We start from the raw sequence: 15764 nt of genomic DNA, 5'->3' as shown, positions 1-15764 counted from the left end.
ATTATTATTATTTTTTTTAGCTGACCAACAAGGCCACAATAAAACCATGTTGGAATAAGAAGCTTGTTCTTTTAATGTCTTATATGCTGTTGAATCTGTTAAAGTAGAACTATAGGCAAAACTTTTTTATTTTGAATATTGTAAGAGAGGGTTATAACCAGGGGAGCATGTGCAGTTGTCGCCATTGCGACCCAGCCCCATGCTCCAGAGATCCCATGCGGCCCCCCCTGTGCGCCTGGATAGGAGGGCGGCGGCATGTAGAGGAACCAATCCCTCGATGCAGCCGCTGATTGCCCACTTCTCCTCCTCCCTCCCACAGACATTCAGCTGCAGGAGGGAAAAGAAGAGATTGGTTCCTCCACATGCCGGTCCTGCTGCCTCCCTATCGCTGTCCTGCTGCCCTGGCCCCCCTGTGTGCCCCTCTGTCCCTTCTCGCTCCCCTACAGCACTGCCGGGTTTCCCCCTCCCGCTGGCTACTGCGGGGGATTTGTCAGGATGGAGAGCGGGGAAGGGATCGGTAAATGTGTCATTTACGGCCCCTTCCTTGTCTTGAATAGTCAGTGGCCGGTACCGATCACTGTCTCTGGTTTTGTTTTTGTTTTTTTCTATTTTTTTTTTTTCATTCATAGCTGGGGCATAGTAAACTGTTTACTATGCCTCAGTTTATGAATGAACGGGAAGCCCTGTACAGAGCTATTCCTGTTTATTGATTCTGTGCAGCTGAGGCTGCAGATTAAGGGGCTGATGAATCTGTCCTCATGCCCTTTCCCTGTCTCAAAAGTGAGACATCAGTGGTCTATTTAGACCCCTGATATTTCTAAAGTCCCCAACGGTGGTTCTAAAAATATGTAAAAAAAAAAAAATAAATAAAATTGTAACAAAATAAAATAAAATGGTAATAAAAAATAAAAGAATATAAATAAAAAACTACTGACACCAGTGGCGCAACAACTATCAGGGTCGCAAAGGTCACACTTTTTTGACTGGGCTCTGGCGTTCTGTCACCGTGGGGGGGGCCCCAAGGCGACAGGAAGGCGACCCACTGTGGGACCCTAATAAAGGGCCCCAGGATCAGTGGGAAGGGCCAGGGGGGGGCCCTTCATAGTTTCTTGCCCTAAAGGTTCTAGTTACACCTCTGGTTATAATGTGAGATTTTTATTTATTCATTTATTTTTTGCCATCTGTGTTCCTTTTTCAGCGATTTACCTTCACTTTTTGCGCCATAGCCAAACAGGAAGCGAGAGGGAACCCCTGCAAATTAAGGGAATCCCTTTGGGACCCCCTGGTCATCAGACCTAGTGTCCCCATTGGAAGATTTCTCCTCTATTACTTTTCTCAAAATGTGGGCTTTTATTTACTTTCGCTTTCAATGATAGTGGTAAACAGGACAAATGGTGAGGTCGACTCTCCTTAATTGGGGCACAGACAGCAATAAAAATAGATTAGAACCCCTGTCAATCTTCACTCTATCCAAAACTAGAAAAAAAAGTTTTGCCTTTCGTTGTACTTTAAAGCAGGTTTGTAAACCCTGCTTGGTCATTTTTACCTAGGCTTACCTGTAGGTAAAATGAATATCTCCTAAACGTGCACCGTTTAGGAGACATTCACCCTGCATGCAGCCAGTGACATCACTGGCCCTGGCGCTCTAAAGGTCTGGCATACCTTGCTGGTGTCCTGTCAGAAAGTCGCTAATCATCAGAAAATGCAACTGAAGCCTACTGCGCATGCGTGATGCGTTCCATGGCCGCAATGCGTTCTACACATTGTGTGTGATGGGTAGCGGCTTTCTGATAGAGCATATTCAGCAGATTATGACCACGCTGTGCATGTGCAAGCGGGGCGGCCCGTGGCAGGAGCACGCACCAATTACAATTACGATTGTAATACAGAACAGCAGATGACAATTAAAGAGGTTTATGAACGATTGAACGAATAGAGAACATGACAATTAAAGAGGTTTTGTGAGAGGTTTGTGAATGATTGCAATAGAGAACATCAGAATCTTGCTCCAATTTTTTGTTACAGCACCAATTCCGGAGGCACCATGAGATTGTTCTCTGTTGCAATCGTTCATAAACCTCTTTAAACACTTCAGCCCCAGAAGGATTTACCCCCTTCCTGACCAGGCCATTTTTTGCGATACGGCACTGCGTTATTTTAACTAACAATTGTGCAACATTCTTTGCAAACAAAATTGAAGTCCTTTTTTTTCCCACAAATAGAACTTTCTTTTGGTGGTATTTGATCACCTCTGCGGTTTTTATTTTTTGCACTATAAACAAAAAAGTGCGACAATTTTGAAAAAAAACAATATTTTTTACTTTTTGCTATAATAAATATCCCAATTTAAAAAAAAAAAAATGATTTTTTTCCTCAGTTTAGGCCGATATGTATTCTTCTACATATTTTTGGTAAAAAAAAATCGCAATAAGCGTGTATTGATTGGTTTGCACAAAAGTTATAGCGCCTACAAAATAGGTTATTGATTTATGGCATTTTTATTTATTTATTTTTACTAGTAATGGCGATGATTTTTATCAGGATTGCGGCGGACAGATCAGACACTTTTGACACTTTTTTGGAAACCATTGAAATTCATACAGCAATCAGTGCTACAAATAGCCACTGATTACTGTATAAATGTCACTGGCAGGGAAGGGGTTAACCCTAGGGGGAGATCAAGGGGTTAAATGTGTTCCCTCAGTGTGTGTTTTAACTGTGGGGGGTGGGACTGACTGGGGGAGGTGACCCATCGGTGTTCCTATATACTAGGAACACACGATCTGGCTCCTCTCCCCTGACAGAATGTGGATTTACACACACAGATCCCTGTTCCTGCTCTGTCAGGAGCGATTGCGGGTGCCCGGCGGACATCGCGGCCCCTGGGCATGCGCATCGGCTCCTCAGTGACGCTGTGGTGTGCGCCCCCTATACCCCTTAAAGCGGCCACCGTACAGCTACGGGGATTTGCACAGGGGAGACATTCTGCCACCGTCAGCCAACGGCGGACGGGCGGCTTGTGGTTAATTGTCACCTGCCGTTCTGTATTACAATTGTAATTGGTGTGTGCTCCCACCGCAGTCCGCCCCGCTTGCGCATGCGTAGTGTGGTCAAAATCTGAATATGTTTGATCAGAAAGCTGCTACCCATCACACACAATGTGTGGAACGCATCGCAGCTGTGGAACGCATCACGCATGTGCAGTAGGCCGCTACTTCACTTTGATTGTATTATCTGATGGGTAGCGGCTTTCTGATAGAACACCGGAACTTAAGAGCTTCAGGCCAGAACCGAGGGCTCCCACGTGCATGCATGGGAATGGGGTCATCACAGCCAATCACATAGCCGGAGCACCAACCCAGAAGAAAGACAGGGGGTACGTGTCAGCCCTCTCAGCGGTGACATTACAGCGCTGGAGGGCTTCATTCCAAGGTGGGGATTTCATAATGTGTCAGTATGCGATGCGTAACTAGCACATTATGCCATTGCCTTGCAGAGTTTTTTGTTTTTTTTGTTTTTTTTGAACATCTGCGGTTTACAACCGCTTTAAGTGCATCAGTCAGAATTTATACACATATGTGTTCGCTTTAACTTTGGAGGTCAAGTGCTAGATTAGGTGTTATCATAGAGGCCATATATATTTTTACTAATTAGTAGGATTGATTGAGATTCATTTTTTTTTTTTTTTTTTTTTTTTATAGATCCTTATTGAATTTTGTGCGGGCGGAGCAGTAGATGCGGTCATGCTAGGTAAGTCTGCATTTGTCAAGATTTACGGCTTCTGAAAACATATCCTAATACAAAGCTTCACCAGGTTCATTGCAAAACATGGAATTTACCATTAACTTTGTGTTTTGATCCTCTATATAATTAAGAAATGAGGGGCTTACTGTAGGAAATTTATATAAGGCGTCAATAGGAGGGTTTTAGCACCAGAGGCAGTGTTGTTAATCTAGAAAGCAGTGGACAGGACTAGATAAGACGTGATTTATTATGTTTTATAAGCAACGAAATCCAAGGTTTGAATAGTCAAAAAAAAAATCCAGTTTACTATGGAGCATTCAAATATTGTTGGATCATTGCTGTGATTTCTGTTTTCAGAGCTAGAACGTGCATTGACAGAACCTCAGATCCGGGTAGTGTGCAAGCAGACACTAGAGGCGCTGGTTTATTTACATGAAGCTAAAATTATTCACCGGGATCTAAAGGCCGGAAACATCCTGCTCACTCTTGATGGTGATGTGAAGCTGGGTAAGTGGTTTAATAAAGGAAATTTTAAAGCTGTCTGGTCTCTGTAGGTGGGTCTCTACATCAGCTCCTATATATATATATATATATATATATATATATATATATATAAAGCGTACTGGAGAATATGAAGGTTTTCAAGTCTGCAAATCTATTTACAGAAATGTTCCTCTGACTTCATTTAACATCTCCTTTAGCCTGTTTTAGCCAATCAAGACTAACCTGACAACATACATGCAGATTGTTTTTAGAAAAGGGTTTGTGTTGAGACTCCCTCTTCTGGCAGGACCCGTTCACACCAGATTTGTTACGGCATGGTTGATGTGTGTTATGTTAAAGTTTTGTTAAACCCACAAAAGTAAAATCAGTCTGTATATGCAGTAAAGCAGGGGTCGGCAACCTCTTCATTAGACAGCGGCGAGCGGCCAGTATCACAGGGCTGGATGGAGGAGGAAACAGCAGGAGATTGGTTGCCGGGCGATCCTAGCAACCAATCACCAGCCTTTTAATGTCAAAAGTTAACTTCAGAAGTTCCCGTCCCCATCTAGCCCTGTGATATCGATCTCTGCTTGCTGTACACCTGTGTATATACTGCTAATGAGAAAAGGTATTTAGCAGTTTATATTTACTAAAACTATTGCATTTCCATGTTCCGTGTACTGTGGGAGACCAAATATAGTGAGTGCAGGGTCCTGGGTTTAGTAACAGTTCAAGGCAACCTATTCATTTGAATGGACTGCTACATGTACTGCAGTGAATCTAAACATGCACCAGCTTTATGTTGGTTTTGTTTTGTTTGTTTTTTTTGTGTTTTTTTTCATAGCGGACTGCAATCTACAGTAGTTAGTTGCGGTGAGCTGCCACACAAATGCGTTGAGGTACCATTGAAAATGAATGGTTCTGCAGTGCACCAAGACTCATACCATGCTTTACCAGGCCTTGTGGTACCGTGCATGTTATCACAAGGCAATGTTGTGGACAGGCTCTTATTTCACATATGTATGGTCTACCAACATGTAGCATTAGCACATGTATGCACTCCTGTTTCTCACACACATCATTTGGGCGTTTGGCATGTACCCAGGCCAACTACATATTTGACTATCACAGTGGATGGCCAAATATGCTGTTTATCTGAGCTGCTGCTCCAGAGATATCTCTAGGGCTCAATCTGTTGGCAGAATAGTGAGAGCCCTGGGCGCCCTATGGATTTTTTTGCAGGAAGATCCTTGTGTGTAGAAAAGTCCCTCTTTCTGATTCACTATTGTCATCAGTTCTGGAAAGCCATTAAGGCTACGTTTCCACTAGTGCGACTTGTCATGCGACGTGGGACTGCAAAGTCGCATGACAAGTCGTACCCCATTATTTCCAATGAGTAGTGTTCATATCTGTGCGACTTAAAAGTAGTCCCTGCAATTTGGTCCCACTTTGATGCGACTTAAGATCCATAGACCTCATGATTACACAGTCATTGCTTTAAGTCGCATCAAAATCAGGTCACAATAGTGGAAATCTAGGCTTAAACTTTTGCATCTCTACCACGAAAAGGTTGTTATTAGCACTTTCACTTTTACCAGCTTTTAATTTAAGCCATGCCTACGGGTGATCAAAGAACTACTCTAGTCTAAACAAAAACATTTTTCTAATGACAGAGCTATTAGGAACTCTTTTTGTTGTTCCTTTTGACGATTTGGCTCAGTTTCTGAAGTGAGAGGGCTGCTAATATGCATATGAACTAGCAGCAATGACCAGTCTTTATTACAGAAAACGCCTGCACAAAGACAAACGCTTTTCATGCTGGATTATCACCCAATTCTCAAAGAAATATACAAAGAACACCAAGATTCAAATAAGAATACACATGGCTCTTGTATTAGGGCTTGTTTATGCCTCATCACACTCTACCATTATGCACACTTCAGTAAGCTATCTGTTCAAAATAAATGGGCTGCCATGCCCACAATACACAAAGCAACAAATCTTACTACATTTTTTTATGCAACGCACATCATGCATTGTAGTTTATTGCAGTGCAGGTGCATTGGAGTGCCATTCAACATGAATGGTACCGCAAAGTATGTACGGTGTGTTACTATGTTTTGTGGTAGAACTTGTGTTTTCGCAAAGGGCTGGTGTGAGCGGACCCATAGACCCAATAGTGTTTTTTGGAGTCAGAATTCAGCATTAATACAGCAAATGTTAAATGATGGTCATCTAATGGGGCGTACACACAGTCTGACTTTTCGGTTACAAAAGTCTGACAACCCGTCCGACAAACTTTCGATGGACTTTTGGCGGACTTGGGACGGACTTTCTAACGAACGGACTTGCCTACATACGATCATACAAAAGTCCAACGGATTCGTACATGATGACGTACACCGGATTAAAATAAGGAAGTTGATAGCCAGTAGCCAATAGCTGCCCTAGTGTGGCTTTTTGTCCGTCGGACTAGCATACAGACGAGCGGATTTCTGGGTCCGGTGGAGTTACGATGTAAAGATTTGAAGCATGTTCCAAATCTAAAGTCCGTCAGATTTGCGACTAGAAAAGTCAGCTGAAAGTCCGGGGAAGCCGACACATGATCGGATTGTCCGCCGGATTTGGTCTGTCGGTGTCCGTCGGACTTTTGAAGCCGAAAAGTCAGACCGTGTGTACGCCCCATAATACCTGTGATTTTGTTGAGGATCTGAAGACAACCGGACTGGTCAATGTCATCCAGAATACGCCATCTTCAGCTGACTTATTTCTGAGCCGCCTGATGCAGCGTACACACGGTCGGACTTTTCAACTGGACAGGTCCGACGGACCGAGTCCGGCAGACAATCCCATCGTGTGTGGGCTTCAGCGGACTTTTCCAGTCAAAAATCTGACGGACTTTAGATTTGGAACATGCTTCAAATCTTTACGTCGTAACTCCGCTGGACCCAGAAATCCGCTCGTCTGTATGCTAGACAAAAACCGACGCTAGGGCAGCTATTGGCTACAGGTTATCAACTTCCTCATTTTAGTCCGGTGTACGTCATCACGTACGAATCCGTCGGTCTTTGGTGTGATCGTGTGTAGGCAAGTCCGTTCGTTAAAAAGTCCGTCAAAAGTCTGTTGAAAGTCCGTCGGACCAGTCCAGTCGAAAATTCCGCCCGTGTGTACGCGGCATTAGACTTTTCAGACCTATTTCCCAAAGATAGGATTTCTGAAATACATTAACGAATACATTCCTATAATATGTGTATGTGTGTGTGTGTACATCTTATAAATGACCAATAGTAGGTATTTTACATGAAGTATTATTTTATCAACTTTGGGAAAAAATTGAATGTGTGTGTATACAAGTATATCATATATATCAGGAATATGATCATTTCTTTCTACTGGAAGATGTTGTCATTGCAGAAAATGACAAAGCTATTTTGGAAAGTGGTAACAGCCATGTTTTTGCTGTGGCTTTTGCTAAGACGTGGTTTTTCATGTATACAAGCTGTAATAAGTAGTTCGTTACTGCACTCTGAAATAAAGTGTGGTGAATGACATATGTAATTAAGTATTACAAAGTTCTGACAGTGTTTATCGTTACTTAAAGCATAATAATGTGTTTTGGTTTTTTTGTTTGTTTGTTTGTTTTTTCATTAAAGCTGATTTTGGAGTGTCTGCTAAGAATACTAGAACATTACAGAGGAGAGACTCATTCATTGGTACTCCTTACTGGTATGTGCTGTGGTGTTTTTTTTTTTTTTTTTTTTTTAGTTTTTGTTTTTTTAAACTTAATAAATATAGGTTTCTTTGATGGTGGCTCAGTTAGCACTCTTACTTTTCAGCTCTTGGTCCTGGGTCTGAATTCCAATTGGGACACTGGCTGCAAGGGCTTAGTTCATTCTCCTTGTGTTATTATTATACAGGGCTTATATGCTAACCGGGCTTTACAAAATAAAGGGAGACAGTAAAGTTACAATACATTTAAAGACAAGAGGGTTAGGAGGGGCTCTGCACATAAGAGCTTACATTCTAAAGCCAGCCATGCATGATTTGAAATTCGGACCATTCAGCAGGGACTAGCAGAATTTTGTTCAATGTGTGGGCTGGCAGGTTGTACAGAAGTCGATCTACTGATGTACAGCCATACAGTCAGATTTTCCCCGCTCAATCAGCGCTGCAGGCTATAGCTTGCAACACTGATCAGTGTATTCAGAATACATTGGCTCAGCAGGGAGTATTTCCCCATACACATCGCATGTGTGGATGTGGGAATCATGTCCAGTTTTTTTTCGTTCAACCCGCTGGTGGAATAAACAAAATTGACTAATCAATAAACTGCCTAAACAAGTTTCCTTTGGTGCTCAATTTTCTTCTTATAAACTCAAACATCAGTGTGATAGGGAATTATTCTGCAAGTTCCACAGGATAGGCACTGATATTTAAATGATCTCTAAACCTATGAAGGGCTGCATCATACGTTTTTCAATGATCATTTATGTTTGAGCATGCTGCTGGATTGTTTATTCATTTTTCACCATATTTTGGCTTGTTCTTGATCAGCCTGACATTGAGTAGGGGTGTAGTACTCTAACAAAACTCTAGTGTTAGTAGAGTTTTGGAATATAGAAGCTAAAAATGAAATGCCTTTGGTTTGGTTTTTGCCCTTTGGATTTTGAATTACCATCCTTTCACATACATACCGGATGCATGTGAGATGCTAATTTCTGACCTTTTCCTAAAGCTGCTTTAAAGATGAACTCTGGCAGATTTTCAAGACCCAGATTAATGCAGCAGTATGCAATTATAAATCATTAAATGTCGTTTTTTAAATGCAAATGTTTTTTTGATACCAGCCTCTTTCAATAAGCTCTACAGCAAGTCTCCAACTGGGAAAAGGAGAAGCAGCACAGGAAGCAAATCACTTTTATTATAGGTCTCATGTGCTAACAAGGAAAGAACAGAGATTAGCTCATCAGCCTGCTGCTTCTCATTTTACTGACCATTGTTAGGCCGGAGGCAGAGACAAGACCTGATTGTGTTAGAGAAAAGTCAGGTCTGAAGGCTGGCTGTGCAGAAGAGCTGTGTAAATTTCAGGAATGAAGGGTTAGAATTAAAAATCATTTGACAGGTAAAAACACTTCTATAAATGTATATTATCTGTGGTTTTAGCTGTTTGCTTGGAGTTCAGCTTTAAGCTGAATTTTACATTCCAGTCGACTTTTTTTGTGTGCAGAGAAAAGTAGTTCTCACTTACACAAATGTCATTTTACACAAGCCTGTAGGTTTTTTATAGGCATGGACAATTTGACAGTTTTTGCATCTTTTTCCACATATAAGGTGAATTTTCATGGTTTGTGTTTCTGAGTGTTGGAATGCCTCACATCTCTCTCTCCTCTTTCATTTTAGGATGGCACCGGAGGTGGTGATGTGTGAAACTTCCAAGGATAAACCCTATGATTTTAAAGCTGATGTTTGGTCTCTTGGCGTCACTTTAATAGAGATGGCTCAGATTGAGCCACCTCATCACGAATTAAATCCAATGAGAGTGTTGTTAAAGATTGCAAAATCCGAGCCTCCTACATTAGCTCAACCTTCTAGATGGTAAGATTATAAATGCTGCATATCCCTTCCGTTCTATTCATGTGACCACGTGATCTTTTCTGAACAGGAGGAGCAGCCAGTCTGAACTCTGATTTTCCCCTTCAGCATAGATCATGTGGCCAGATGCCTAAACTTTTGGGTAGGTGTTCAGTACTTGAGTATTTTGGGCATTTTCTCTGGGGAAGATAACTTTCCAGCCTTTGTTTCTCTTTATTTATCACAGCAAGACTATAACCTGGTTTTTAGCCTGACTTTATATTCTTCAAGAACAACCCGGCACTTTGTTCCTCTCCTTTCCTTCTCACTTCCCCATGTTTAAGGTGGCCATACACAAAATATTCTTCCGTTGAACATATAAAATCTTTCAGATTTCCCCATCTACGCGGTACAGTGGAGGTGAATGAATCTCCCGCTGCACTCATTGTATTCTGACAGAATACACAAACAGCAGCTGCGTTTGATTAAATGCTGCCACTCCTTGGGCAAAATTTTTTCATCTGGCTCCTTTGATTTTGCAATTGAAGGATGATGGGTGGGAAAGTGGTGACAGTGCCACCCACAGAGCGAATTTGGAGCAGGGTCAATTGGGAACTGGCCACAATTCACAAATTGTATGACCAGCTTAAATTATAAATGATATGAAGTGCATTTATCTTGTTTGCCTAAATGCAGCTTTGGTCATGTGACTATGCCTGTCCCTGAATGTTCAACTCCAGCATTGGTTTGTAGGTTGACTTCCACAGTGCTCACATGTCGCAGTGTTGTAATGTTTGAAAACCGACCAATCCAGGCAGAACACTGAGTCTGTGCGATTGCGCTGAGCCTTGGGGTGTGTGTCCATGACAGCCTAGGCTTACAAGAATGGGTTGTGTGATGCCGGTCATCATTCAGCCTGGAAGTGGAGTATTGCCCATGGTACAAAAACACAGAGCAGAAGGTAGGTAGTTTTTAATTAAAAATTAAGTCAATAAAATAAAAGAAGCTAGAGTTGGGCTTTAGGTGTGCATGCCGTGCTAGCATGTCATGAGCTAACCTAAGGAGTACGCACATCTAAAGGTATACTGCAGATCTCATTTGTTATCAGATTACTTTATTAAGAAATTATCTAGCTGACCAGTTACAGAAAAGTATTGTTTTTTTTTTTTTTTTTTTTTTAACAAACCAACTTTATGCTCACCTAGGTGGATGCAGAATCTGTCCAGTGCTGCAACTGTCCTCCACCAGTGCCAAGTCTGAGAACTGAGCGATCAAACACCACTGATTGCTCAGCTCAGCCTGCAGGATGCAGAGAGCGGGTGATTGTCAGTCACCGACTCGCTGCTTTGCCGGGCTTTAGCCATTCACTGCAGAATGAACTGCACTCCTGTCATCCATAGAAGTACAGCCAAAAAAAGAGACTATATTGTTTTACACAGAGAAGTTCAGACTTGCTGCCTGTTGGGGAACGTTCTGTCACACGATTCTAACAATTTTGTTTTTAAGAAGCGGCTTTAAATGGTAATTAAATAAATTATGAATATCTTTAGACCTAGAAAATATATATCTGCTCCTATTTCTTGTTTTAGGTCAAGAGATTTTAATGACTTTTTGCGGAAATGCTTAGAGAAAAATGTTGATAATCGCTGGACTCCTGCTCAATTGCTACAGGTAACAGAAAACACAGGCGCTTTGTATAGCAAGGGTTTTATACTTTACATGTTAATGAGTAAAATTTGGATGTGTTTGCCTGTAGCACCCGTTTGTGTCAGTGGTCCACTCCAACAAGCCCGTACGAGAGCTGATTGCGGAAGCCAAGGCTGAGGTTTTGGAGGAACTGGAAGAAGCTAAAGATGAGGAGGAGGATGATGAGGCTGAGACCTCTTTGGTTCGTGTTTTTATAAACTTTGAGATTTTATGATGGTGTTGCTTGCAAATTGTGTGCATTTTGTAGTATGAATGGGACTTATAGTAGATCTTTGGATTGTGTTTCTAGATAAAGAAATCATACTGTACAAGTTTCCTCAACTGACAAGTTGTAACTGTTTAACATACTGAATGGGCCCCTGATTTATGAGCAGTCATTTTTGTAATGCCTCCTAATACACTGGAATTATTTTCCTGATTGAGGTCAACCAAAAGTAGAAAATTAATAGGGAATAAAATGTGCCTGCCAGATTGTCGTTTGTGCCATTAAAGTATATCTAATGCAAAAACTTTAAAAAAAAAAAAAAAAAAAAAAAAAATGTGGAAGGGCTAGAACCTTTGTTTGGCTTTTATTGATGTGTTCCACTGGAGAGATATACCTTTCTCCAGGTTTTTTTTTTTTTCAGAGAATAGGCGCAGGAACTCTCCCTTTCTGAGTCACCCCTTGTCTCTGCCTACTACTCACCTCCGAGCACCGATCCTTGGTTCCACCCCCTACCCACCTCCTGTACCAATCCTTTTCAGAGAGTACAGAACCAAGTATCGTTTTGTTGTGATAAAAATTTTGTATGGAATTTGTTAACAAGAAACGCTTGTTCCCCTGCAGCCAGCAACAATAGATCCCCCTCCAGCAGTAATGGACCCACCCCACCCCCACAACAATAGACAACCCCAATAACAATGGATCCTCCCACAACAATGTACACCCCCAGCAACAATATATTTCGCCATAACAATGGACCTCCAGCTGCAACAACAGATTTCCCAGCAGCTGGCATCAATAGACATCTCCTTCAACAGTAATCAATCCCAGCAACAATTGACCCCCAGCAACACCAGACCCCCCTTCCCCAGTAACAATAGTCTCCCCACCAGCATCAATAGACCTGCCCAGCAACAATAGTCCCCCCCCCCCCCCCGCAACACTACACCCCCCTGACAATAGATCCCCCATCAGCCAGCATCAATAGACCAGGGCTGCTGATAAGTCAGTACAGCCAGCTCTTCTGTACTGGGTCCCAGCCCCATCAGTTCAAAAGGGGGGACCAGGCACCTGCTGAGCAGGAGGGCTAGCTGTACTGCTTTACTACAGACAGGCATTGATCTTCTTCTGCCTCCCCCTGCAGTGCTGCCAGCTTCTCCACCCCCATCCTCCAGGGGGATCAGTTCTAGCATCTACAACCTCTTTTCCCTGCAGCGTTGCTGGTTTCTCTCCTCTCCTACTGGCAGCTGCTGCGGACACACAAGGAGATGTTTTAGGATGGAGAGTGGGGGAAGAGGGCAGTAAATATGTCATATAATAATAATTGTAGTGTATTTTTAGCAAAAACATAATTTGATATTTTTCTGGGGTGGGGGAAGGAGCCAGGCCCTGTCAGGTAAGCAGTATGGGGCCCCATGATTTCTAACAGCAGGCCTGAGCACACCCCAGCACCCCTTGCCATTACATACATTTAGTGCTGGAGGAGCTGGAACTGCACCTATGTTCCCTCTGGAAAAAAAAGCTCTGCCTCTCTCTATGTACCCTAGTGACCATTGCAGCCAGGACTAAAAATAAAGTAAATCTAAAATTTTAGCTATCAACAGGGAAATTTTTCCAACAAGGAAACTTGTTCAGGCATGGATAATCTAAGAAGGCTTTTCCCTTAACTTGAACAGATTTTCTCTTGTGTCTTCAGGACAGGAAATTAAGGTATTACTCCTCAGTGGCACCAAAAGGCACAAAAAATCTGACAGGGTCCAAAACTACTAAAATATATAGGCGGTTAGATATACTGTACTTTAATATTTGTGCATGTTGCCAAGCACTTTTCAGCTTTTGTAAATGTTTGTCATTTTATTTATTTTTTAGCCTGTTCGTGACAGTAAACGGGCTTCTTCAGACCTTAGCATAGCAAGCTTGGAAGATGATAAACTTTCCCAGAATGCTTCAACTCTTGAACCTGTTTTTGAAAAACCTACAGCTGTTGAGGCTGATGATAAACTCCCAAATCAGGATAACATATCAGATTCTGCTAAAGTGAAAGTGGAGGAAACACCTGATGTTCAGAAGCCCGCCACTCCAGAGGTCACCAGGAAAGAAAATGAAATACCAGATGCTGAGAAGACTGTGATACCCATGAAAGAGTACAATGAAAAGGAAAAAGATGAAGTTGGCGTGGCAGTTTCTGTTTCAGGTGCCGACAGCCTACCAGAAAAGGCAGAAGAGCCCTCACCTCCATTAGTGGTTGAAGAAAAGAATCCAGACCTTAACGAAGATCATCCTACAACTACAGAATCTGAGGTCAGTCAACCTGTTCCTGTTTCTGAAGAGGGAGAAATTACAAATGAGAGAGAAGCAGAGAGTGCAAAACTGGACTTAATATGTGTGCCAAATGAGAATATTCCTGAGACAACAGAACAGGTTCCTAAGGTGGAACTTCTAGAAGAGCAGAAACCTAAACCTCATGTTGAGGAAAATGGTACAAGTGAAGAATCAGTTGATGAAAAGTCTGATCAGACAGCAAACACTAATGATGAAATGAAAGAGTTAACTGCTGTATCAAAAGCTGATGATATTCAAGAGGTAGTTGAAGTAGGTTCCCAAACAAAACCAGAGACAGCTGAGGTCTCACCTGAGCATGACGAAAGCCAAGAAGTAGCAGAAGGTCCATCTAATATTAGCATTGCTTCAAAGGATCAAGATGACCTAAAAATAGAAGATGCAAATGAAGTAAATCATGTAAATGGTGATGGAGAACTTGCACCATCTTTACCTGTTAAAACAGATGATGACCAAAGAGAGGACCCAAGCAGAATTCCTGATGACGGTACAAAGGATCTATCCAGTGAAAATGTATCTTCAGCTCCACAGTCCGATAAAGAGTCCATCCAAAGTCTTCCCCAGGATGATGCTGTGAATTCCAATGATAGCGCTGCTCTTCCGATGGATGATTCCCAAGTTGGTGTCCCTAGTATTAGTGTCATTGCTGCTGAAGAAGAAAGGAAAGAAAAAACAGTAGAGTCTCAGTCAGAAGAAACAGAAATTCCAAAGGAAATTGATTCTGACTCTGGAATGGGATCAACTGCTGACAGCGGCAGCATGGATTTAAATTTGTCCATATCGAGTTTCTTAACTAAGAAAGAATCAGGGTCAATATCTATACAGGTAAGAGTATAAGAACGTTAAACTGTTTTTTTTCTTTGAATTCTCTCCTAAGTGGTAGGATTGGGGAAGTTTGTCAACCAATAATGTTAACTGATAAGTTCACCTTTTAACAAAAAATAATAAATGCACATTTACATTTAATTTAGCATTTACTATTTTTTGTTTTAGGAGCCTGGAAAGCATTGCACCAGCGATCAGCAGATCTGTCAGTGTAAGCTGTCTGCCTGTACATCGAACAGGCAGGCAGTTTTACATTGACAGGAAGAATCAATGAACTACCAAAGCGCTCAACAGTGCCGTGGTAGTTCATTGAGAACTACAAGACAAGGACCGCAAAGGCTGTTGGTAGTTGCAATCCATTAATTGACAGAACATTGTGAATGAATGACGCTGAGCCCCGCACAGACGGGTTTTCTTTAGATTGTGGCAGCGAGCGGGGGGGGGGAGAAGATACCACGCTCTCTGCCCAAACAGGGGATCGGGGGGGGGGGGGGGGGTGGCTGTTCCTTCAGAGCACATGCGCCAGTGATGTCACTGGCTGCATGTACAGTAAATATCTCCTAAACTGTGCACATTTAGGAGATGTTTACACTACCTGTAGTTAAAAGTAAGTGATGGAAATTTACTTCCACTTTAATTACTGCTGCCGGCTGCGACCAGTGGCAGTAATTGTACAAAAATAACCCAAAAGATTGGTTGTACTGAGAATGATTAATAGATTGACTTCAGTACAACCAGTCTGCCCATAGATGGATCAAAAGCAGGAACTGGCTGAATTTTAATCCATCAATGGATGGGCTTTTAGCAGCAATATTTCAGCAGACATATGACCACTACAGGGGATGTCTACAAATCTGTATAAGAAAATCTCTCTTGCTCAATACAAGTATGA

The 15764-nt window shown here is 42.1% G+C and overlaps 1 protein-coding gene across 2 annotated transcripts in view; it reads left to right on the top strand.

Annotated features, from left to right (window-relative positions):
• The window catches only part of SLK (STE20 like kinase), a 122649-nt gene that overhangs the window by 55010 nt on the left and 51875 nt on the right, over positions 1 to 15764 (top strand). For both annotated transcript variants that reach the window (XM_073596099.1, XM_073596100.1), the window contains exons 3-9: positions 3702 to 3750; positions 4102 to 4251; positions 7881 to 7953; positions 9628 to 9822; positions 11388 to 11469; positions 11555 to 11686; positions 13577 to 14872. In XM_073596099.1, coding sequence (XP_073452200.1) covers positions 3702 to 3750; positions 4102 to 4251; positions 7881 to 7953; positions 9628 to 9822; positions 11388 to 11469; positions 11555 to 11686; positions 13577 to 14872 — 1977 coding nt within the window. The remainder of the gene's footprint in view (positions 1 to 3701; positions 3751 to 4101; positions 4252 to 7880; positions 7954 to 9627; positions 9823 to 11387; positions 11470 to 11554; positions 11687 to 13576; positions 14873 to 15764) is intronic.

Source organism: Aquarana catesbeiana, linkage group LG08 (assembly GCF_042186555.1).
Source record: "Aquarana catesbeiana isolate 2022-GZ linkage group LG08, ASM4218655v1, whole genome shotgun sequence".
NCBI classification, from domain to species: domain Eukaryota; kingdom Metazoa; phylum Chordata; class Amphibia; order Anura; family Ranidae; genus Aquarana; species Aquarana catesbeiana.
The sequence above is the reverse complement of the archived record's forward strand: the minus strand, read 5'-3'. Positions and strand labels throughout refer to the sequence as shown.